This window comes from Lissotriton vulgaris, chromosome 9 (genome assembly GCF_964263255.1).
Source record: "Lissotriton vulgaris chromosome 9, aLisVul1.2, whole genome shotgun sequence".
Classification (NCBI taxonomy): Eukaryota; Metazoa; Chordata; class Amphibia; order Caudata; family Salamandridae; genus Lissotriton; species Lissotriton vulgaris.
The window spans coordinates 1,027,789,244-1,027,812,649 of record NC_141697.1 but is presented as its reverse complement, the minus strand read 5'-3'; the positions used below and the strand labels follow the sequence as shown (position 1 = coordinate 1,027,812,649).

General features: G+C 41.4%; 1 protein-coding gene across 2 annotated transcripts in view; it reads right to left on the bottom strand.

Annotated features, from left to right (window-relative positions):
• The window catches only part of ASPN (asporin), a 283,535-nt gene that overhangs the window by 11,560 nt on the left and 248,569 nt on the right, over nucleotides 1-23,406 (bottom strand). For both annotated transcript variants that reach the window (XM_086938936.1, XM_086938937.1), the window contains exons 6-7: nucleotides 16,513-16,606; nucleotides 1,379-1,517 (exon numbers count right to left, since the gene is read on the bottom strand). In XM_086938936.1, the coding sequence (XP_086795062.1) occupies nucleotides 1,379-1,517; nucleotides 16,513-16,606 (233 nt within the window). The remainder of the gene's footprint in view (nucleotides 1-1,378; nucleotides 1,518-16,512; nucleotides 16,607-23,406) is intronic.

Below are 23,406 nucleotides of genomic sequence, written 5' to 3'. Positions count from 1 at the left end.
TGGCTCTCAATCCCGTGCTGCTTCATGCAGGACTAGAGGGCTACTCGCATCTGCTGATCAAATGCAGACAGGGCTCTCTTGCTGTGTATGTTAGCAAACAGCATGAAATCAGTGTCAGGATTGGCTGAGGCAGGCGAGAACTGCACTCCTTAGGAGACTGGGAGCTGCAATTGTAATCCCCGGCTCACTAACACTATGCAGGTAGGGAGAGGCCTGAAGTGTGCATGTAAGGCTGGACACAGGAAGGCACCCGTCCAACCGGACATGTGCACTTAAGAGACAGTGACACAGAGCATGAGCCATGCTAAATCCTACCAGCTGATAATTATTTAAGCCCCACTCACTACCACATGCCTCACTGTCACTCATAAAAGAAGCGGAACCAAAGCCAGGCCCGTAATTGACAAAAGCACCACTTCAGAAAAAAAATAATTTACATTGTTTTGCACATTTTTTATGGGGGTTGGGGGAGCACAGCAGGGCCGGTTCTAGGCATGTGCAAGCTGTGCACCTGCACAGGGCCACCAAACCCCAGGGGCCACCACGCCAATATATATCCTTAATATATTAATCCTCTGAGGATGGATACATATTTGCGTGGTGGCCCCTGGCAGGGATTTGGCGGCCTCCGGCTCTGTTCCACTTCTAAACTCCCTGACCCCCTCCCCTCTTTACTGGCCTGCGCGCTCCGCCCCGCCTGGACCCCCTCTTCCGGGCCCCCTACCTACGCTCCCTGCCCAGGGCCACCATGAGCCTAGAGCCGGCCCTGAGCACAGAAATGACAGCCTAACTCCCGCAATAGAGGGACTGGCCCTGTTTGAATGTTATGTGAGGTGTGTGACTGATGCCAGCCTGAGGAGTGATAACCAGAATTGGAGGCAGTCACCTTCGATGAATTGATAATGCCATGGCTATGGTAGTTGTGGGTGGTCAGTTTTGACAACATGTAGGCTACGTATTTTGTTTGTTTACATGGAAAGGTTTTATGAGTATTGCAAGTTGGGCTGAAGGAGGCAGTTGCGCTGGCATGATGTGAATGTGTATTTTAGGTTTGGTAGGATTCTTTTGGGTAGCACTTTAAAATAGATTGAATCAAACACACATTAACATTGGTGACTACAAATGCTATACTTCTACAATTATTTAGTGGTATAAACTCACTATTATAAATGTTTACAACAAAATTGCATGTGTGACAAAAAAGTAATTTAACTATTTGAAAGGTTTTTAACTCCCCTACAGATACAATAAAAAACAAAAAACATTACAGAGCATCTAGTGTAAAACATATGTACTGAAGGAAGCCTGAATTTAAAGGAGAAAATGTTACATTTTAGTAGATAGAATGCAGATATTTCAAATTTGTAAGCCACCTTACCTGTAGGTACTTCAAATCAGCTAAACCAGGTGGAACTGTTTTCAGCTTATTGTTTTCCAAATGTATTTCTCTGAGATTTGGTGTATTAGCAAAGCTTCCATTTTCAACTTCTTTAATTTTATTGTATCCGAGGCCAAGCCTACAAATTAAAAAAGAGAAACACAGAAAGACTCAGTGTTGGCTGAATGTTTCCAAATATCCTTTTAGAGATAACTTTTCAACTATTTAGATTTTTTTAACACTTTGAACACTGGACCTTGAGATCAAATAGAAAGACCACAGTTGCAGGTGACTCTAAAACCAAAGTTAATCAGAGTAGAAGTAATTTATTTATGGGATTGATGGGTTCTAGGCAAAACCTTATCTACTTGAAGCTCAACAGGGCCAATATTTCCTTCTCCTACCCAATAGGGTTGCTGGCTTGCCCCCCTTGTACCCTTCGCAGAAGGAGAGCTGTGTATTTGGAGTGTTTAATTCGCTTTAGTATGGGCTCAGGGGTATTGAGCAGCTTCCAGTACTTGGATATCACAAGGTAAACACAATTTGGGTATCTAAAATAAAGAACAAAAGAGCCAATGCTGATGGAAGTATCCCACATTGTTGGGGAATGGGTAAATACCTGGACAAAGTGATGTGGGACACGAGGGTGTAAGGGTCCCACTTGAATTAGTGCGTGATTTAAAGACATATTTAAAGGGTGGTTGTCCAAACACAGCTTTGGAAAATGAGGCAAGACTAATTTTTAATGATAAATAAAATGTCAGTTACCTTAGTGTGTAACTGCAAATGATGTTTATAATGGAAAAGAGTGACACGAATATGTGTCTTTGAATGACATAAATGTTACATGAACACGTTAGGGGAAGCTCTGACGTTTAACTCTAATTTGTCATTATTTCAATGAACCTTTCTTTACTGGGCTTCTGTGTGTTCTTGCTCTCTGCTACAATTAATAGTGTACAATCTACTGTCACCGAAATATATTGAAATAGCTGCTAAGTGATGGTCCCTTATTACCTTGGCTCTTCCCCTGGAATTCAGTTAACAGACGTTCACATGCTCAAACGGTTAGGCCTTTACGTATAATTGGAAAAGCAAAATGACAAGTAAAGTGTACTGAGGAGATGTTGTTAGACAGGACTGGCTGAAAGTTTCAGACACTTGGGGGGTCATTAGTATGGTGGGCAGACTTTGTCCGCCCGCCATACCCTCAGGAATCGGGACTGCCCGCAATGCTTGCGGCGGTCCCGCACCCTCAATTAGGATGCGCCTGCCACACTGGCGGGCGCATGGTGCATTTGTAACATTGCGGCGGGCGGTGCTGTCAGCACCGCCCACTGCAATGCCACAAAGGCAAGTTGTGCCTTTCAATGCAAAACGTGGCAGGCCCCGCGCGGTACCTGCCAAGTTGTACATTGAAATGCAGGGGGTACCATAGGTACCCCCATGTGCACCCCCCACCCCCCGCAACAGGCCCCCGCAATCAAACTCTGCATGCCTTTCCGTGCCGGCAATGCCGCCACGTAAAGGCATGTTTCCGCCCCCATTGCAATATGGCTGGCGGTGTCTAACAGACACCGGCACCATATTGAACCCTTTTCTGCCCAGTCGACTTGTCGACCGGGCGGAAAACCGGCGGACAGTCTTTCTATCTGTCACGGACCCCCCAGCCATCGTAATATGGCGAAGGGTCTTTGCTGCATGGATGGCGGGTGACTACCACCAGCCCGGTGGGGGTGATCCGCCCGCCATCCTAATGGGGTCCATGTGTGGAAGGAAATTTAGCAGCATAGCAGTCTAGCAGTCTTCCACAGTTACAGGAAACATTCATATTGGCACACTCAGATCACAACGCAAATATTTGGTTTTGCCCTCAAGATGACAACCTGTACCTGAACTTAGGAGTTTAGTTGCAAACTACTGTGCAAATAGTGCCAAGGAAGAAAGGTGCATGTCTGACATTTTATGGTGTCCAGCTTTACCTTGGCTAACTCAGTACCAATGTCTTTCTCCGTGTGTCCCTGGCATCTTCTACTTCACTGGTTCCCAAACATTTGACTCCTGACGATCCTCATTGAATCACTACTGGAAGGCGGGGACACCTAAGCAATTTGTACTATTTAAATTTCAAACTTTAAAAGAGTAATTCGCACAAAATACACAAACAAGTGCACATCAAATAAATACTAGAATTACTAAAGATTTCATTTTTTTATATTGAAAAAACTAGCAAAAATCTAAAAAAAAAAATTGGGGGAAGGTTGGTGCTGCATCTCGGCGACTAACTTTTCAGTATTTGTTTTTATTCTGTGGTTTGAGGCTCCTGCTCTTGCTAGGGCTGGACTGGAAATCCAAAGCAGCCCTGGCATATGTTGTCAGGCCAGTCCCAGTACGGTGCACACCAAGTGCAGCAAATGAGCATAACCACTACATAGGGGGCTTCTAGGGGCTCTTCCCCAAGAAACGTTTGTGAAAAAATGTGGCAATCTACAACACATTTGCCATTATATATTGAATTGTATCAGCTTTTAAAGCACAGTAAATGATGACTTTACTGCACTAGAACACCCCAATTTTTTTTGGGGCTCTTCTATGATTCCCTCACTATCACCCTCCAACAGTGCCTCTCGTATCTCCATAGCCCCTCTTTCACATATATTTCATTTGTTTTATAGCACCTCTCATACCAGTGCAGGGTGTCCGAGCACTTTACATCACACACAAACAGAGACAATGAATCATACATGTGTCAATCAGTGTATATAAAATGTTACATAAGGCAAAGAGGACTGCAAGGCGTAGGATTCACGTCATCCATACTGGAAGGCATTTTTTAAGAGTGCTTGGTCTAGAGAAGCACAAACTCAGGATTCAGAACATATCACAGTGGTTAGTGGTGACTTTAATAATAAGAATTCATTTTTACCCAAATAAACCTTTTTTAGCAACATCGAGATAATGAAAGACTGGGAAAAAAAACCTTGCAGCATGCAGTTTCCATACTGATCTATGATGGCAGTGCATAGCTCACAGTGCTAGGTTCCGATTGCAACTTAAGAACTGCGCAGTAGCAACAGAATCTCCATGACAAAAGCAGTTCCCACTTAGCTATGCATATAAAATACTCTTGTTTGAAATGCATGATACACGTTCTGTGCAGCAGGTATATTAACCCTCTGTGCTCCCTTAGAAGAGTCAAAGCTGCCACTGGACAAAACTCCCATCTCTCTCCAGCGTGTACATTAATCACAGGAGTTATCCTGACACTTTTATTGTTGACTGAAAACTGCGGATTATACAAGGAACTTTACAGTACTTTTAAAACTGCTGTTTGCGGACCCCTGGGAATGTGTCATGGACCCCTGCGAGTCTGCGTACCACACTTTTGGAACCACAGTTCTAGTTAATTGACTGTGGTTGTCTTCTCTCCAGTTTCCCCTGCTGGGATGTTCTTTGCTTTATGTTTTGAGCAACAGTTTATGAACCATAGTTCCTAAAGATGCTACTAAACTTCCCTACCCAACTCCATTTTCAATGTCTCTATATTTAGTCATAGGTTCTACATGAACTCATGTAATGTGTTATATTGTCAACTAAACGTGGTTTGGCTTTTAAGCTGGGCCAATTCATAGACGTGATGTGAGAAATCCGCCTAATTGCTTTCAAGTAATTATGAGAAATTTGGGAAAATTACGCAAAATTACGTGTAATTATACAAAATGTAAACCCGCCATTTAGTGTCATATTTTAACACAAAATCCGTCATCTTTTGTGCTAAAAGAGCATGGAAAGCACAATTTTTGTGGCCACAGCTGCCCACATTCTGATTCTTCACATTGTTCCTGTGCTCCCACGATATAATTTTGCTATAATTGGGGGTGTAATTACCCAACATGGCATAATGGCATGATTTCAAGAACTCCCCATAACAGGCAGGATGATAAATTCTCAAAATGACAAAGAGTAATTTAAGTCCCAAACCCCCTACAGCCTCCCTCCCCTCCCAAGTCTAATGCTCGTCAATTTAAAAGTGAAACTACAAGTCGCAAATTGCAACATGCTATTGGCTGATTAAGGAAAGGCAACCTTGCACCAGTTTAAGACACAAGCTACAAGGTAAATTGCACAGCCCTACCACACAGCCTGTAAGGAGAGTAACAAAATCTAAACTGCTCGCCGTTGCTGGGTACGTAGCACACACATTCCCAGGTAAGATGGAAAAGATGATGGAAAAAGCCCAGTGCCTGTGTTATAAAAGTCTTTTTAGGCTCCCCAAATACACACAAATCGCCTTGAACCAGCTTGAGTTTGGCCTGGTACAACAAAAATATGAATGCAGGAGCACAATGGTAAAATTCTGGTTTACGACAGTAATAGCCCAGAAAGGATCCCTTAAGGAGGGATTGAGAACCATAGTTGAAGGGGCACCAAACCCATGGCAGAAGTGCTGTCTGGAGACAGCGGCTGAGTTGAGCTTAATCACAGCATCCTGGTCCCAAGAGGAACTAAATTATCCAGCAATAAAGAGGGAGCTAAATAACCAAATCACCCAGATATCAAGGATTGAAGACATAGCCAGACTCAAGGGCATCAGAGGGTTGGTCAGCCTAAATAAAGCACGAGTCGCACAAAATTCAGCCATACATGAACAACCCCCTAGGAACGAAGTGCTTGAAAGAAATTCAATGGTCGTGCCTACTGACTCTGCCAACAAAAGAACTGAACCCAGGCTGGAAATCGTTGATCAATATAATCAGATGCAGACTGTGCCACTACAGTGCAGAATTATTGGTGCACCTAATATCTTGCTACCCTGCTCTACTGCAACACTGACGCAAATTGTTAAAACCAATGTTTTAAAGGCATGGGCTCCGAAAATGCATTGACGCAGTGGCCCTGCTTCACTTCTGCACAGAGCCCTCGGATCTGGCCAAATTTGGCAAATTCATGAGCATGACACAAAGAGTCCTAACTGAAAACAGCACAGATGAAAATTGTGCAGTCATAATTGTGGATACTCCTGTTGTTACAGAAGGGGATGAAAGGTGAGGTTCCCCCTCCAGAAAAATGTCCACGTGGTTTAAGTGGCTTTCTTTGACAGGAACATATAAGGGACTCAGACATTTTTTTAACAACATTTTAAGTCATGTATTTTAGGGTAAAGCCCATATTTCACAAATGGTCTGAGACCGGTGTTCAAATGCTATTTTTTATTTGATATACGATTTGATGCAGGTATTATAATGTGTGAGACACGTTTTTATACAGTAATTTTGATATGGGATTGTAATTTTGCAATGATTTTAAGTAATTATGCAAATAAATATATATATATTCACTAATGGTTGATAAGGTTAGAGGAAATGATCAGAAACGTCTTCTGACATGCATCACTTGGGCATGTCCACCAGGAAGTCACTAATGACGCATAACTGGCAAGCGAGCCCATTTCAGTCCTGCTGGTATAGCCAACAGCACTGGCCATGCTGCTATGTTTGAGCCCAAACCCTATATTGATGAAAATGAAACAAAGTCTCAGAATGAAATGTGCGCTATTACTAATAAGCTACATCATGACATGGGAACAATTTGTAACTTTGGTTTGGGCGTGGAATTTGCTTTGCTGCCTGAAGTGAAGAGTCGTGGTCCAGAAGCATGAATAAGGTAGGTTTATTAAACAAGCACAGCAGTACAAGTATGAACTATCCTGCCTCAGCAACCGCCAGGATCAGAATGCGGAACATGGAATACATACAGGTAAGAGAACACAGAATTAATGCTAGCTAACACTCTAAGAGCAACAACAATGATGATAACAGTACGATGAGAGGCACAACATATCTCCTCCCCTTAAAGAGAGAAAAAAAAACACTAAAAAAAACAAGAAAAAGGGAAGAAAAACAACAAGGAAAGGGAAAAACAACAAAGCAAAACACAGTGGAAAATCAATATCTAACAAATTCATCAAATTTCTTAGGAACACGATGAGTTCTCCCATAGGAAGACCGATCTAAATTAGGAGTCACTCCTCCTGGTGACTCTGGTACAGAGGAAAATTTCTTTGAACAGTTAGGTGTCGGTAGGGAAGAATTAGGTAACTGAAAAGTACCCTGAGAAGGATCTGAAGCAGACTGAGATCCCTTGAGATGAGAGTGCCCCCTCAAGGACACATCCCTGGAAGACTGCACATCCAAACCCCCATCCGAAACACCATTCTTGGCATACAAGGCAATCCTGCGGAAATTCCAATTTTGTCCATTCTCTAGCACGACATGCCACTTATGAACTTCCTTAACCCTCATGGGATCGGAAAACTTATTCATGCCAAACTCTCTACGGCCCAACTTAATTTTGACCAAGTCACCCACTTCAACTCTACCAACCTTTCCAGGAACTACCTTAGAAACAACAGTTCCCTCCCACAACCACTGCGGGACCAGTTTAGTTCTGGGGATTCTTCCACGCATGCATTCAAAAGGGACTAGATCAGTAACTCCATGGGCAGTGGTATTGTAAGACCACACCATATCCTCTACAACCCTGCGTACATCCTTTTGTCCTTGCACAGACAACTGTATAGTACCCTTGACCAATCGATTCATTCGTTCTACCAAGCCATTACCCTGGGGGTTGTACAGGGAAGTGCAAATGTGTTTAATTCCATGATTGGCTAGGAAAGAATGCATAGAGGAAGACGTAAGTTGGGTGTCATTATCTGTAAGTAGAATTTTCGGAAAACTTTCCTTTAAAAATAAAGACCTCAATTGCTTAATAACAGCGTCAGTGGTAATATTCCTCATAAATTCTACACATAACCACCGAGAAGACACATCAACAAGAACTAAAGCAAATCGACAATCAGAAGGTAAGGAATCCATGGGACCAATAAAATCTAAACAGATCTTATCCCAAGGCAAATCACTTGTGCTAACGATGGAACCCTGTGAAGGAGAAAAGATCTTCAACCTCTTTTCACTCTCTTTACACAAAAGACAAGACTCAACCCACCTACGCACATCATCGTCAACTCCGGGCCACCAAAAGTTTTTTTTAATCCTCTTAAGAGTCATGTTTTGCCCAAGATGTCCTTCATGAGCTAAACAAAAAAGTTTCCTCCTGAGAGAGAAAGGTGGAACAAACCTCTCACCACGCAACACCAAATCATCTGAAACACCCAAACTCAGCTCTTCTTGTAATTTAACAAAGGAACGCAAGGAAGGCTTAACATCCCCTTCCCTTCTCCATCCTAAACGAATAGCATCAACCAGCTCACCAAAGTCAGAATCTTCTAAGACAGCTTGATGCCATTCTTCTCTAGAAATGGAGTGAAACTCAGGAGAACAAACATCCTCGAAGGCAGCAATCAAACACACACTCTCGTCTTCAAAATCCTCACTAACATTCTCAGAAGAAATAGGAAGACGTGACAAACAGTCAGCTTGTGTGTTTCTCCAACCAGATATATGCTCTAATCTATAAGTATAGTCTTGTAACTTGGCAGCAAACTTCATCAGGCGGGGAGAACCGTTATTAGCCCCACCTGGTGACAGGATTTTAAGAAGGGGCTTATGGTCAGTCCTTAGACAAAACTGCATACCCCACAGATAGGTGCGAAAGTGAGAAACGCCCCATACGGCAGCTAGGGCTTCTCGCTCGATAACAGCGTAGTTACGCTCAGAGGAATTGAGACAGCGAGAAGCGAACGCTACAGTCTTCTCACTCCCACCACACCTCTGAGATAACACGACACCAATCCCATAAGCACTTGCATCAACCGTAACGTAAGTATCTCTACCTGGTTCAAAAGTTGTTAAAATGCCCGCATTAATAATATCACTCTTAACCAGTTCAAATGCTTGAGATTGTTGAGTTCCCCACTCGAAATGCACACCCTTCCTAAGTAACATTCGTAAAGGTTCAGTTTTGTGCGAGAAGTTAGGTACAAATTTGGAGTAGTACTCCACTAAACCAAGAAAAGACTTTAGTTGGTCTTTGTCAGTAGGAATAGGGGCACACCTGATCGCTCTCAGAAGATCCTCTTTGGGCTTAACACCATTCTGTGATATAGTATACCCCAAGTAGTCAATTTCGGTTAACAAGAACTGACATTTGTCTTTTCTCAGGGTGAGACCAGCAGTTGATAAAATTTGTAAAACTTTGGACAAATTGCAATTGTGTTCAAGCTCATCTATACCTGTAATCAAGATGTCATCTTGGAAGAAATGAACACGCTTTAAGTCTTTGAATAGGGAATGCATCATGCGTTGGAAAATGCTTGCCGCAGAGGCTAAGCCGAAAGGCAATCTTTTGAACTGGAACACCCCCTCAATGGTAACAAAAGCAGTAAATTTTTTGGAGTCAGGGTGTAACACAACTTGATGATAAGCGGACCTTAGGTCCAGTTTGCTAAAGAATTTAACCTTGTCCATTAAGAGAACCATTTCTGAAATGTTGGGCAAGGGAAATTTGTCAACTATGATGTTCTGGTTTAGAGAACGAAGGTCAACACAAAAACGAAGCTTACCATCCTTTTTCTGTGTGACCACAACAGGCGAAAGCCACTCGGAAGCTTCCACCGGTTCAATTATGTCCTGCTTTTGCATATCATCGAGCATTTCCTTTACCTCCTTTCTAACGGCAATGGGAATCCTTCTTAGAGAGTGTCTAACTGGAGAAGCATTTTCTTTAACCTTAATTTCATGTAAATAACATTTTAGTTTACCCAAAGTAGGACGGAAAACATCAGTAAATTTAGAAAGAACATTCTCAACATTGTAGAAATCCTCAACAGCAAGTACTACATCATCAGACCTTGGGTCCAGAATGATGTGTAAATCATACTGTTGTAACCACCCAAGAATAGCTGGGCCCTCTTCAGAAATAAAAACTTTGCCAATAGCAGATCTCCCTTTAAATTGAAAAGAAGTATCCATGACTCCCTTCAATTTATTAACTTTCCCTGTATAACCTTTCGGCATAAAGTCACTGTGTAAGAGTGGAATTGATGGCCAATACTCCTTATACATACTGTATGGTATAATAGAAAACATTGAGCCACGATCAACCATAAGAGTAACAGGAACATCGTTGAGAATAAAGGAAGCCCTTGGCCTTTGTAAGACAAAATGAGTATTGTCATCAGTGTCACCATCCACACACAAGGACATTTCTTGAGCAACAAAGTCGTCTTCGACAAAATTAACTCTATTAAATGCAGGAGATTTGCACACCTTGCTGATGTGGCCACGCTTACCACATTTTTTGCAAGTTTTATCTCTTGCAAAACAACCCTGAAAATCAGCAGCATGAGACATGTCACCGCAACGAAAACATCCCACAAATTTCACCTTCCCACCAGGATTATTAGAGAAAGACCTAGATTTGGGAAGAAAAACTTTTGGTTTAGAGTTAAATTTGTCTATATTTGGAGCAGGTTCTTTGTCCGACTTGTTAACGACATTGACAGTCTCTTCCTTCTTTATTTCTAGAAGCCGCATCTCTTCCATGCATTTGTCAGATTCCTCGACAACTTTCGCAATTGTGATGGCTTCCAACAACGTAGGGTTTTTAGCTGCCCAAAGTTTCTGCTGCATCCTCTTGTTTTTACACTGTACTATCAATTGATCTCTAATCATCTGGTCAGCCATAGCTCCAAAGTCACATTTTAGAGATAACTCCCTCAAGCGAGCAACCATTTGATCAACTGTCTCTTTGCCCTTCTGTGGAGCAGTGTAAAATTTGTGTCTTTGCATGACGATGTTTATTTGCTTTCCAAAATACTTTTCCAACCTCAATTTTGCTTCATTGTAGGGGTTATCAATAGGTTCACCATCTGCATTTAGAAGTTGTGGTAGAAATTTGAAAACCTGCTGTCCAGCTTTTCCTAAGGAGTTTAATAAGATAGCCTTCTTTCTGGTCGCAGGAAACCTAAGACCATCTATGGCTTCAAGATAATTTTCAAAGAATCCTAACCACTCTTCCCATTCAGTGGTCGGAATTTCACCTTCAATGAGAAAGGCAGGTGGAGGAGAAATCGTATGATTAGCAGTAGTTGCCATGTAAATATGTAAATATGCTTCAGTATGTACTTGTTGCGGATTTAAGCTGAGGCAGGTGACAGAAAAAAAATAAAAGAACTTGAATGTACTTGTATTAAAATGTATATTGAAAGCACTTGTAATAAAATGTGCTTTAAATGTGCTTGCCGAGAAAGGAAGTGCTTAATAAGCACAATTTAATTGAATAAAGTTGTTTGCCGGTAAAAAGAAAAAACGTGGTTGGCAAAACTGCAATATTTTATTCATGAAAGTCAGTTTGCCGGTAGAAACAGATGCGTGGTTGGCAAGATGAAGGAAAATCCAAAATGGCCGCTAGACGCTATGCGCGATGACGTCAGAGCGCATACGGCGTCTGTGACAGCACAAGCGGAAGGCTCTCGGATGTGTTCTCGCGCTAGGATGCGCACGAGAATGTTCTCGCTGTGTGCTGCTCGCGCTGTGTGCTCGTGCGTATCGAAGCACAGGAATGCCGGCAAATCCTCTAAATATAAGAAACAGTACCTTGGGAGTGCCGGTTCTGCAACACAGGGACGGCAGGTCGAACAACAGCGAGGGTTAACCGGAAACCAACAGGGAAAAACCAACCGGCATTGAAGAAAGACGTGTAGATCAACACCTTTCCAGGAACAGCTGAGACTCTTCAATGACGTGGAAGGCCAAATCGTCGCCAAAATGAAGTGAAGAGTCGTGGTCCAGAAGCATGAATAAGGTAGGTTTATTAAACAAGCACAGCAGTACAAGTATGAACTATCCTGCCTCAGCAACCGCCAGGATCAGAATGCGGAACATGGAATACATACAGGTAAGAGAACACAGAATTAATGCTAGCTAACACTCTAAGAGCAACAACAATGATGATAACAGTACGATGAGAGGCACAACACTACCTAAACATTAAGAGCTGACAGAGGGTCAATCTTGAAACTGGCATTTAAACTCTTGTGAGCTTAGGCAGTAAGTAATTTCACAGGAGCGAAATAAGCAGGTATTTACTTTTCTTTGTAGTCATGTCCTCTGGCTTAAGGTAAATGTTCCTTCACATAAGACAAGCATAGATTACAAGTGGCTCAGTGTCATGTGTGACACCTTCAGTCAGCCCTGAGTTGTAGCCAAGCGCATATTGCATTCTGGCACTAGTATTTTTAGTCAAACATTGAAAGTATGGGCTCAAAAATACCAGCATTTAAAATACTCTTGGCTAAAAAGCCTCCACTCACTGAAGATAGAAAACGTGGAAATGGTCACTTGGTAGATAAAGACAAGTTTGCCATGCCACTTTTCAGCACTGAGAGTACACAATGTAAATGTAAATGTAAATGTACATGTATTTATAAATGTACATGTATTTATATAGCGCAAATCGCCCACATCGCAGGCATCTATGCGCTTGCTTAGGGAACCCGTCCTGGTATTCCCCTGTGAGATACCCCAGCAGGGTATCCACAAGGTGAAAGCCAGGCATCCCGCCACGAGGGGCCGTTGTGGAGATTAAGCAAGCTATTGCCCAGAGTCGCAGAGTGTGAACCCGTGAGTCGAGTAGGCACCGGAGTGAGAATTATCGAGTCAGTGGAATCATTGAGCCCAACCCCCGTCGGGGCGGGGAATTGAACCCTGGTCCAGGGCCGATCTCAGCTTCCGGGCAGCCGCCTCTAACCCCATGTAATTGATCATTTACAATGTGTCATAATTCAGTCATGCAAAGGCATTTTAAAGATTAAGACAGTGCAATTAACTCAGCAGCCAATAATATAATGCGATTATCCTCTCAAAACCTCTTCTAATTCTTACCTAAACAAGATTCATGGAGAAATACTATTTGATTCTCCCTTTATTCTTGTAAGGCATGGCACCAGAGCATGTGCTTTGGTTCCCATGCACATTTTGCATATGCATGCAAAAAAGTAGCCTCCATGGAAATGGGCAGAGGTGTGGAATGGAGTAAGTTTCTGCCATCCTTGCCCAGCTCTAAAATGCCTAACTTTAAGGACAGTTAGTATTTAGTTTTTTCCGAGTTGAGACCTGGCAGATGCCCAAAGGTTGCCACACTTGTGCTTAATTTGAACCGGTGGTTGCAGGTGGGACCACCTGCACTCATTTTAAGGAACCAGCATTTATTTGACTTTGATGCTGAGTCAGAGAGGAAAGCAACACTAGGAGGGAAGAAGGGACAAAAGAAGGATACAAAAAATGTGACTCGTTTATACAGCCACTCATTCTCCAATACAGCCACTTCCACACACGATGTAAACCAAACAGCCACTCAAACACCCACTCACTCATCCAAACAACCGCTTAAACACCCAGTCACTAACCCATACAATCACTCACACAATCACACAGACACACATACAGTCACTCAAACACTCACTCACCCACCCATATCGCCATTCACATACTCAGTCACAGACCCATACAGCTACTCACATACCTACTTATTCACCCATGCAGCCACTCATACACCCCGTCACTCACACACCCACTCACACACAAATACACACAGTACCACAGCCACTCACATAATATATTTTTAAGAATGGAATCACTCATTAGTACTACACAAAATATAGTAATTTAACTTTTGTGGTAACTTAGTATATATGTTTAACACTCAGAAACATTTAGAAAACACTTTCAATCACTGGATGATGTCATCAGTGATGCCATTTGAGATGTCATCAGTGATGTCACTGACCATTCCATGAGTGATGTAATGTGTGAAGTCATAAGCAGTGCCTTGCGGGGACGTAAGCTATAGTTAACTCAGACAACTTTATGTGCTGAATTTCAATGTTTTTTAATGAGTGAAATGTGAGGTTATATATATATATATATATATATATATATATATATATATATATATATATATATATATATATATATATATATATATATATATAGGTTTACACTTACCTGTAAAATACTTACAAATTTGTGGTAAAGGCCTTCGTTGAAAAAAACATAATTGAAAAGAATTTGTTGTACTGGCTTTGTCATTGTAAAAATTCAGTTGTTAAGCCATTCGTTGGGATGCCATTCTGAAATCCATCATACATCCTCCCTTTGGTGAGGCAGTAATTCATTGTGCTTACATACAGTGCAGAGGCATACTAATCTGGTGTACTGCCCTCAGTCACATACTGAAAGATAGGTGTGTTTGGTGTATGTGGCAGGGAAGGGAAAGGTTGACTTAGGCTGACGGTCCTGATCACTAGTGTGTTGAAAGGATTAGTGAAAATAGTGATGATGATTTCTGTAGATTGTACAATATTTTGCAATTGTCACCTAGGTTTATGTATAATTCTCAGGGTTGCTAAGAAGAGCCACAGATGATTAGTTTGTGACCATATGTTCACAGCTGGGCTGGGAACCGAAACCGGCCCTGGGAAACAGGGGGGTGGGGTGTGTGCAATTGGAAGCCCATCTCCTGTCTCATCACCACTGCTGCTTTTGTTACATTGGGCCTATTCAAAATCGGCCCTCGGTCACAAAAATCCCCCCCAACCAGGAATCCAAAACCAGCACCCACCGTGGCGGCCCACTGGGGAAACATCCGGTGCCCGCTACGGCCAGTCCAGCTCTGCATATGTTAGTTACTTCTGAATATGGACACATTCATTCATATAAGACACATATGTTAAATATTTTCAGAATCGTAAACAGACATAGAATGTGGTGTGCGTGAAAACGCCTGTTATAATCCTGTGCAGCTTAGTACGATACAATTCTAAGGCTAGGAAACGTAGGAAAAGTTGCAGTTCGCCCTTTAGACGTGAGAAAACTTTCCAAGATATGAACCGAAATCACAGTAAGTAAAAATGTTTAAATTGAGTCCGTAAAATCGCAATATCCTAACCTGAATACAAAAAATTACTAATCCAGCAGTACTCAAATAAACGTGTTTAAAAAGATGAAGATCAAGTATTTCCTAAAAATCGATTATACATGATTCATTTTAAATCTATTCGGTTGAAACGTGAGTCATTGGGAGAAGTGAGATGAAAGAATGCATTGCATTAATCGACTCATATTCAGTTTGTATGTGCATCTTACATTGTGATGTCTGCAAGTAGAGCCAGGTCTTCGAAGCAGTTAGAGTCAGTTAGTTGGGAGCATTTGTGGCTGACTTACATTTTCAGAGGTTGTTTGTAATGTGGCTTAAGCATGTGTCAGTTTTAAGAGTACTCGCCCTATAATTAGTAGTGCGATGTTTGGTGAGGTAATTCAGAAATGGGTGGGTGCAAACTGCAGTGGCAGCACGGTGGGGCCCAGGGCACAACAAGCCCAAACAGGAGAGAGCCCTTTGTCTGGAGCCCTTTTTTCAGACGGGTGCAGGTGAGAAAAAGTCGGTGGAGATGCTGGGTGGGACTTCCACAAATTCCTGCACAGAGATAGACACAGTGCTAGGGGAGGTGGAAGGGGGGGGGGGCTGTACCTAAAAGTGGCACAAGCAGGATGAGTGCTGGATCTATGGAGTGCACTTTCGTCCAGTTGGATGTCTGGAGCCAGGAGTGGGGTGCCAGGGACAGCCTCATGTTCGATCCTTCTGTACTCCTTACTTTTTGATGGATAATACATGTTAGCAGTTTGCAAAAGACAGTAGCCTGCCATAGGTTGGCTGTCATTGACTTCTTTGCATCTCATGGCTGACACACTTCCTGACTCCACCACCTTTCTGCCACCACGCCCACACTACAAATTTGTGGGTGACTATAGTCGTTTCTTTTCCATTTTCCCCTCTGTGATCACTGCTTCAAATCGAAATATAGAAGTGCAGGTGCTCACTACCTCAGAGTTATCTGTTTACCACTGAGAAGTGCAGATGCTCTCCTTTTAAAGCTACTGCTGAGATGTGTAGATAATCTCATTTTAAAGCTACTGCTGAGATGTGCAGTACCTGACTGTACATGTCCATTTCAAGCACGGTCTGTAGTGGACTGACAACAGTTTCATTGAATACCAGGTCAAATACCAAAAAAAAGCAAAAGAAAAAGCAAAAATCATAACTGAGTATTCAACGGAAATATATTGTACAGGGATCTATATTTAGAAGAAGAATGTTCTACGAAAACACGATACCTTTGAAGATCTTTGTAACGTATAAAATCTTCCAGTTCTACAGATGAAATTTTGTTATGATCTAGATGAAGCTCATATATAGTCGAAGGCAACCCTGCAAAGACAAATGAAAAAAAATAGAAATAGTAAACACACTACGAAGTTTCTTCATATTCTATTTTATACTAAAGTGTAAATAGAAACTTTACCTGTACATGTGCAAGGACTTTTTGTGACACATTTTATTTCTATCGAGGCACTGTTCACGCTTATGAGTGTCTTGTACTTCAGTTATTTCTACTGCTTTTTCTTTTTGCACCTTTTTTTGTGCTTTGGTTGGTATGTTTTGGCAACGTATAGAATAAAGCACCTGGGCATTCTCAAGAGTGATTTCGACACTGTAATTTATGAGCAGTAGTAAAATTAAATAATGGACCCAAAATTATCCAGGAATGTTTAAATCAAGCTCAACTCACAGTCATTATCCATAAAAGTGAGGATGTGTTTTTGAGAAACCCATAGAACTCGTAACATTTGGAATTTTGTATATAAAATTGGTTGATGTCACTAAAGTCACTAATATTGTTTACATGCGTATGGGCAGGTACCGGAAAGACTTATCATGACTTGCTTTTCAGATGCACCGTTCTCTTTATGCTGCAATACGATAGATGTGAGAACGTGGAGTGTTAGCTGTGGAGGATGGTAACCCACCTCAAGTGGGGATATTTAGTAACATTTTGCAAAGGTGTTCGCTTGATGCAAAGCACATCAGACAGGAGAAGAGTATTAACAACCTTTAAAAACTGCATTAGTTCAGTATGGCATACTATACCGAAGCAAGTTATTATTTCGTGTTATTTTCTTGTTCATTTTATATTCAATTAAACACATAGACCGGCATACCTTGTTTCTACAGAACAAAGTAAACTATACCCTACATAACTAGAGCTATTGATGTACTCGGAAACACTTTTGTACCTTTGTGAATTTATTAATAAATTATAAAGAGACAAGCTATGACTTCTGATGATGTTCGTTCTGGATCAGGAAAGGAGGTTCTATCTGTTCTCCCTTTGATCTCTGATGACTCCTGCCAGTCCAGGAATAACTCATGCTCCAATGTCTCATTAAGTATAGTAAACTCTACCCACATCTACAATACAATTCTTCTCTGAAAAAGGGAATTAGTGGTTATCTTTTAAACTATGCATGTGTAGCATTTTGTTGCTAGAAAGGGAAAAAATTCCGGGCCAAGTGCCCAAATCCTATTTCATTGAAAGGACTACCCAGAGTGTGTTGCATAGATTACACAACGTATAATGCTCCTAGTAATTACACCCAATGTGCAAATAGTGAAATGTAGCTGAATTAACAGCCATACATTAATAAAACAATTTAAAAGAGCGGATGCAAATATCTTCAAGCAAGTTTTGCAGGACATAGGGAAAGATATTATTCATCTGCTTATCACTGATAACATGGGTTCTTATTTGAAAATCAAAAAGGTCAAATCTTAATAGTGTACAAATAAATATATGAATAAAACTAGGCAATTATAGTGGAATCATTAATAAGTACATTACAATTCATCAAACATTTACAATGGATTAATACCCCTCTGCCAGAAAGTCCATCAGTAAAACTAGAACAAACTAGAAAAACCAATAAAATATCACAGAATAAAAGGTTTCATTAAAAATCCATTATTTTCAATAAATATAATACCAATAATTTAAAACCTAAATTCATATATATACACAAAACTTATACTTAAGACCACAGTTAATAATAAATAGACATATCATAATTATAGATCAGAATAAGATTTTCAAAATAAGATTTTCAAAAGAGGGATAGACACCGGATATTAAGCCTAATATCAACTATACATTTATCTAAACAGAACCAACATTATAAATATGTTATAAGAAATGAACCAAATCTTCCCCTGTGTTTAAACCATTCGGTGTTTTGGTGTTAAGTCTAACTATGTATTGACTTTCTAACTAGCGAAGCTTCTTCTCTCTGTCTCTACCACATATTGATTTTGGAACAGAGTCAATTACATAGTACTTCAAATCCTCCAATTTGTTCCGATGCATTAGTTTAAAATGACGGGCAACCGGATATGATGGATCTGAATTCACGATTGCCCACAAGTGCTGGAGGATCCTATTAAACACAGGGAGTTTGGTACTGCCGACAAAGGAGAGACATATTTACAACAAGGGGTGGTGAGGGACAGAGTCTCTGAATTAAGCAGAAAGCTCTCACCCAGTCAAGAGATCAGGGCTAGATCCAACACCGTTTTTTAGCTCACTGCACCATCCCAGTTTCAGAACCTGGCTGTATGCAAATTAGTCTGTTCCTGTCCCAGTGCATGATGGGAACAGGGCAAACCAAACTACAAAAGCCAATTCTTACACTGGGAAGGAAACAAGCTCCCGGGGACCGGTTTCTGGCATTACAGCCGTCTTCGGCCAGGAGAGACGGCACGTGCATTCCAAAACATATACCGCACATTCAGTTTTGCATGTATACTAACCATTTATTTTATTGGGCATTGGGCATTTACATTTACATGTCTGAAAAAGGATCCACGAAAGAATGTTTGTTGGTTCCAAACTTACACGCCCGACAAGAAATGCATTTTACAAAACCCTTTTTGTCGGTCAACCAATTCTTTTTGTCAATCACCTCAGGGCTAGTTTTAACTAAAACATCTCTCATTGACGGGGCTCTTCTAAAAGTGATAGTAGGCTGATTTAAAAGTTTCGGGGACAAAGTAATATCAGTGTGTAAGATGGGCCAATGTCTGCTAACAATTTTCCTGATGGCCTGCTCCTGACTGCTAACGGTAGTGAGCAATCTTACTGTTGGTGAACCAGTTATTTCGGCAGGAGTCTCATCCAATTCTTCACTATCATCTGTTGGGACACCTATATTCAATTTGTCAAGGGCCCATTGTAGATCTTTTACATTATATCCTCTATTTAAAAATCTCTCCTTAGATTCTTTAGACAGGTGTCCAAATCCTCTTTTCTACTACAGATCCTCTTGATACGTAAGAACTCCCCATCGGGAATACTTTTTATGAGATGCCTTGGGTGGGCACTGCTAGCATGAAGGATGGAATTTCCCGCTGTAGCTTTGCGATGTAATTTTGTACAAATATTCATTTTATCCACAAACACTTCTAGATCCAAACATTCCACCCTACAATCACTGACTTGTGCTGTAAATTCCAAGTTCAGGGAATTGCTATTGATCTTCCTGACAAATTCCAATGCAGACTCCTTTGAGCCCTTCCACACGACGAACACGTCATCGATGAATCTCCACCATCTGATGACGTGTTCCAAAAAATCATCTGAATGGGTCTGCATGAGGACGTGCTTCTCCCACCAGCCAACATGCAAGCACGCATAGCTGGTAGAGAAGCACTCCCCCATTGCCACCCCTCTAAGTTGCTGAAACAGTTCCTTATTAAAAATAAAGAAATTATTAATTAAACATAATTCCGTCATGTGGAGCAAAATTTTATTGTGTTCATTATAACAGATATTTCTGTCGGCCAGGAAGAATTTAATAGCATTAAGGCCATCTTGATGATTTATGCTCGTGTACAAGGAACAGATGTCCATCACTAATAAGTGATAGCCATCCTCCCAAATCACTTCTTTAAGTTTCTCTAAGAAGTGGCCTGTATCACGAATAAAAGAGGGCAAATCAGCGACATAATCATGAAGAAAGAAATCAATGTACTTGGACATTGATTCTAGCAGGCTACCTTGAGCCGAAATAATTGGACGTCCTGGTACTGGGGTTATCTGTTTATGTACCTTAGGGAGTAGGTATAAGGTTGGAGTGATGGGATGCTCTGTTCTTAAGAAATTGTACTCATCCTTATCAATTAAGCTCTCCCTCTTCCACTTCGATAGTTCTTTAAAAATCTGATCCTTGACTTTCAATAAGATGGGAAAGGCTACCTGCTTATATCAATTTCCATCATTCAATTGTTTTTTAGCCTCTTCAAGGTACGCATCACGGGGCCAAAGAACAATGTTCCCACCTTTGTCTGCTTTATTAATTATAATATTCTTTTCTTTATTGAGTTTATCCATTAGGCGGGAATATTGTTGCTCCCTGTACTGACCTTTTTTATTCATAGAAATGCATTTCTTATGAAGAGTTTTAAGGTCACTAATCACGCAATCACCAAAGATATCAATGGCATCTCTTGCCATGACCGGCATGAATGTAGATGGCGGGCGAAAGGGAGTAAGGGCAGCACTAGAGGTTGATATACCCATACCCAAAAGATCTTCTTGTGTATTCAAAACAGCATCCTCATTCACATCAGCTAACACAATAACTGTACGTAGTGCAGTAACATCAGCTACTTGAAAGCGAGTACTAGGCTGGTTATTAACATTAATAGATGTTGCTTTAACATTTGCTTTCTTTAATTTATGGAACTTGATTAGTTTTAACTTCCTGATTAATTTAAAAATGTCAATACGAGATTGCACATATTTAAAATTACTTTTTGGGCAGAAAGAAAGTCCCAAAGACAAAAGCTGAAGTTCTGCAGTGTTTAATTCGAGCTCAGTCATATTTATAACAGTGTTTACAGTGATACAACCGCATCCTCTGACTGGCTCTCATGGGTATTTAGTTTCTTTTGTTGAAGCCTCCGCGCTTTCCTCCTCTCTTTACGTTGGTGGTTGCGCCTGCAACACTTTGGGGCTGTACTTGGGGTGCCCGTGGTCTGAGCGTTTGACGTCGATCCTCTATTATGAACCCCAATTCCTCCGAGGGGGTGAAGCTTTGGGGTTCCGGCATGTTTAAATGTAGCTCAGTTTCATTTGGGATCGATTCCCCATTCCTAGATAATAAACTTCCACCTGAACTTGATGCATCATCAAAGTTGGTCCCTTGATTCACAGAGATTAATGGTAGTTGGACCTTGTTACTCGCCAGTTTTTTTACATTATCAAAACGCTTGGCGAAAGTAAAAATACGTCCAGTCTCGTAATCGCGTTTGTCACGCGCAAATTTAGTTATATTACGGTTCATTATAATATTCTCGTGTTTGTCAAGGCGTCTTTGTATCTCCTCTCTTCCTTTCTTTACAGCATCTTTTTGATCAAGTGCATCAAGTTCAGCAATTATTAGCTCGATTTCCGCCGCAATTTCCACTCTATCTATCTCGGCGTACTTCACAAGTATCATTACCATATTCATTGAACACTCCAAATTATTAGTGGCCAATTCCTTGAGCATTAAGGGATTCGGTTTTTCAAATGAGGGGGCAATCAGAACACGCAGTCCCCTAGGCACCCTTATATATATATATATCCAACTGGCGGTCGCCAGTAGGTAATATTGTTAGGACCAAGTTTCCATAGGAAGAGCATTTTTTGTTTTGCTTATAACTTTGGCGTCCTTTGATGAATTTTCATGACATTTTTCAAACTAATTCTTTGTTCATATCAGCTCCTATGTTGAAAATGTTTGGGGGTGATTACCAAAACGTGTTTTCTCCATGTTAATTTCCATAGGAAACTTTAGACAAGGTTACAGGTAGAACGGGTGAATGGAATTACCCCAAATGTGGCTGGGAGAAGGCTCTTGGTCCAGAAAGCACGCTTTTGTTTAGTTGGTGTAAATCCGTTCAGTAGTTTTGGAGAAATATCGAAATTTACAGATATCGATATTTGGGAATTCTGCCATCTTATTGGCTGAGGCCTTACGAGCACAAGCTTGCTGCTTATTGGCTGCGAGAGGTGCGAGCGGTTGCAACTAGGAAGTGTTGGCAACCATTTTGTGATTATGTTGAAGCGAGTAAGGGAAAAAAAAGGGTGAAAAATGTAGGAAAGAGGAGGGTAGGAGCACTGTAACTCTTCTCCCTGCCAAATTTGGGTTAGTTCAGTTCACCCGTTTGACGTGTAGCCTTGTCTAACAATTCACAAAGTGTAATGGGAGGTTCGTATTTAAAAATTCTGTTGAAGCGAGTAAGGGGGGAAAAGTGTGAAAAAAGTAGGAAAGAGGAGGGTAGGAGCACTGTAACCCTTCTCCCTGCCACATTTTGGGTAATTTTTTTCACCCGTTCGACCTGTAGCCTTGTCTAGCAATTCACAAAGTATAATGGGAGGTTCGTATTTAAAAGGGACTGTATTTTACTTGAAGTTGAGGGACACTTCTGTTTGAGACAAAAGCGCTTTCAGTTTGCTCAGTTTAATGAAATCTGTTTTCAAAGTAGGTATTGAAGGCCAAGTTAAACTTTGGGAGTTACTTTGTGTGGGTGGGAATAATCACATACAACATGACAAACAACATGTACACCTAGCAGACACAACAACACTATGTACTGTGGGAACCGTGACTAGCCATGAACACAAACCAAACATGGCATGGCACATGTGCCACAGAATGCGGGGAGAGATGGGAGCAAAGTATGTGTGAAGGTGGCAAGTGATTCTCGATTATAAAAATATACAATGCAAAGTGTTGAGGGGATGTGCCAGACAGACTTGAGTATGCAAAGCACAGACATGTACATGTCAACATACACTGTTGGTTTATTGAGTGAAGTGGACAGTGGACACAACCATGATAGTACAGTGAGTAGGGAAGATTACGGAAACATAGCGAGTGCGTGCCCCCTCCCCCCCAAATCTTTAGTGTAGTGGGCTGGCTCTGCATACGGAAGGCTAGCGTAGGGGTATGAATAAAAGGCATGTTTCTCTGGGTGTGGTTCTCTTCCGGAATGGCGAATGTGTCTGCCAGGTCTGCGCAACTTACACCGCCACAAGGTTGATGCCATGAGCGAAGGTGGCTGTGTGAATGATGCTCTCAGCCTGCTGGTACTGAGAATCCGTCATGGGTGCTGCGACGCACATATGCCCC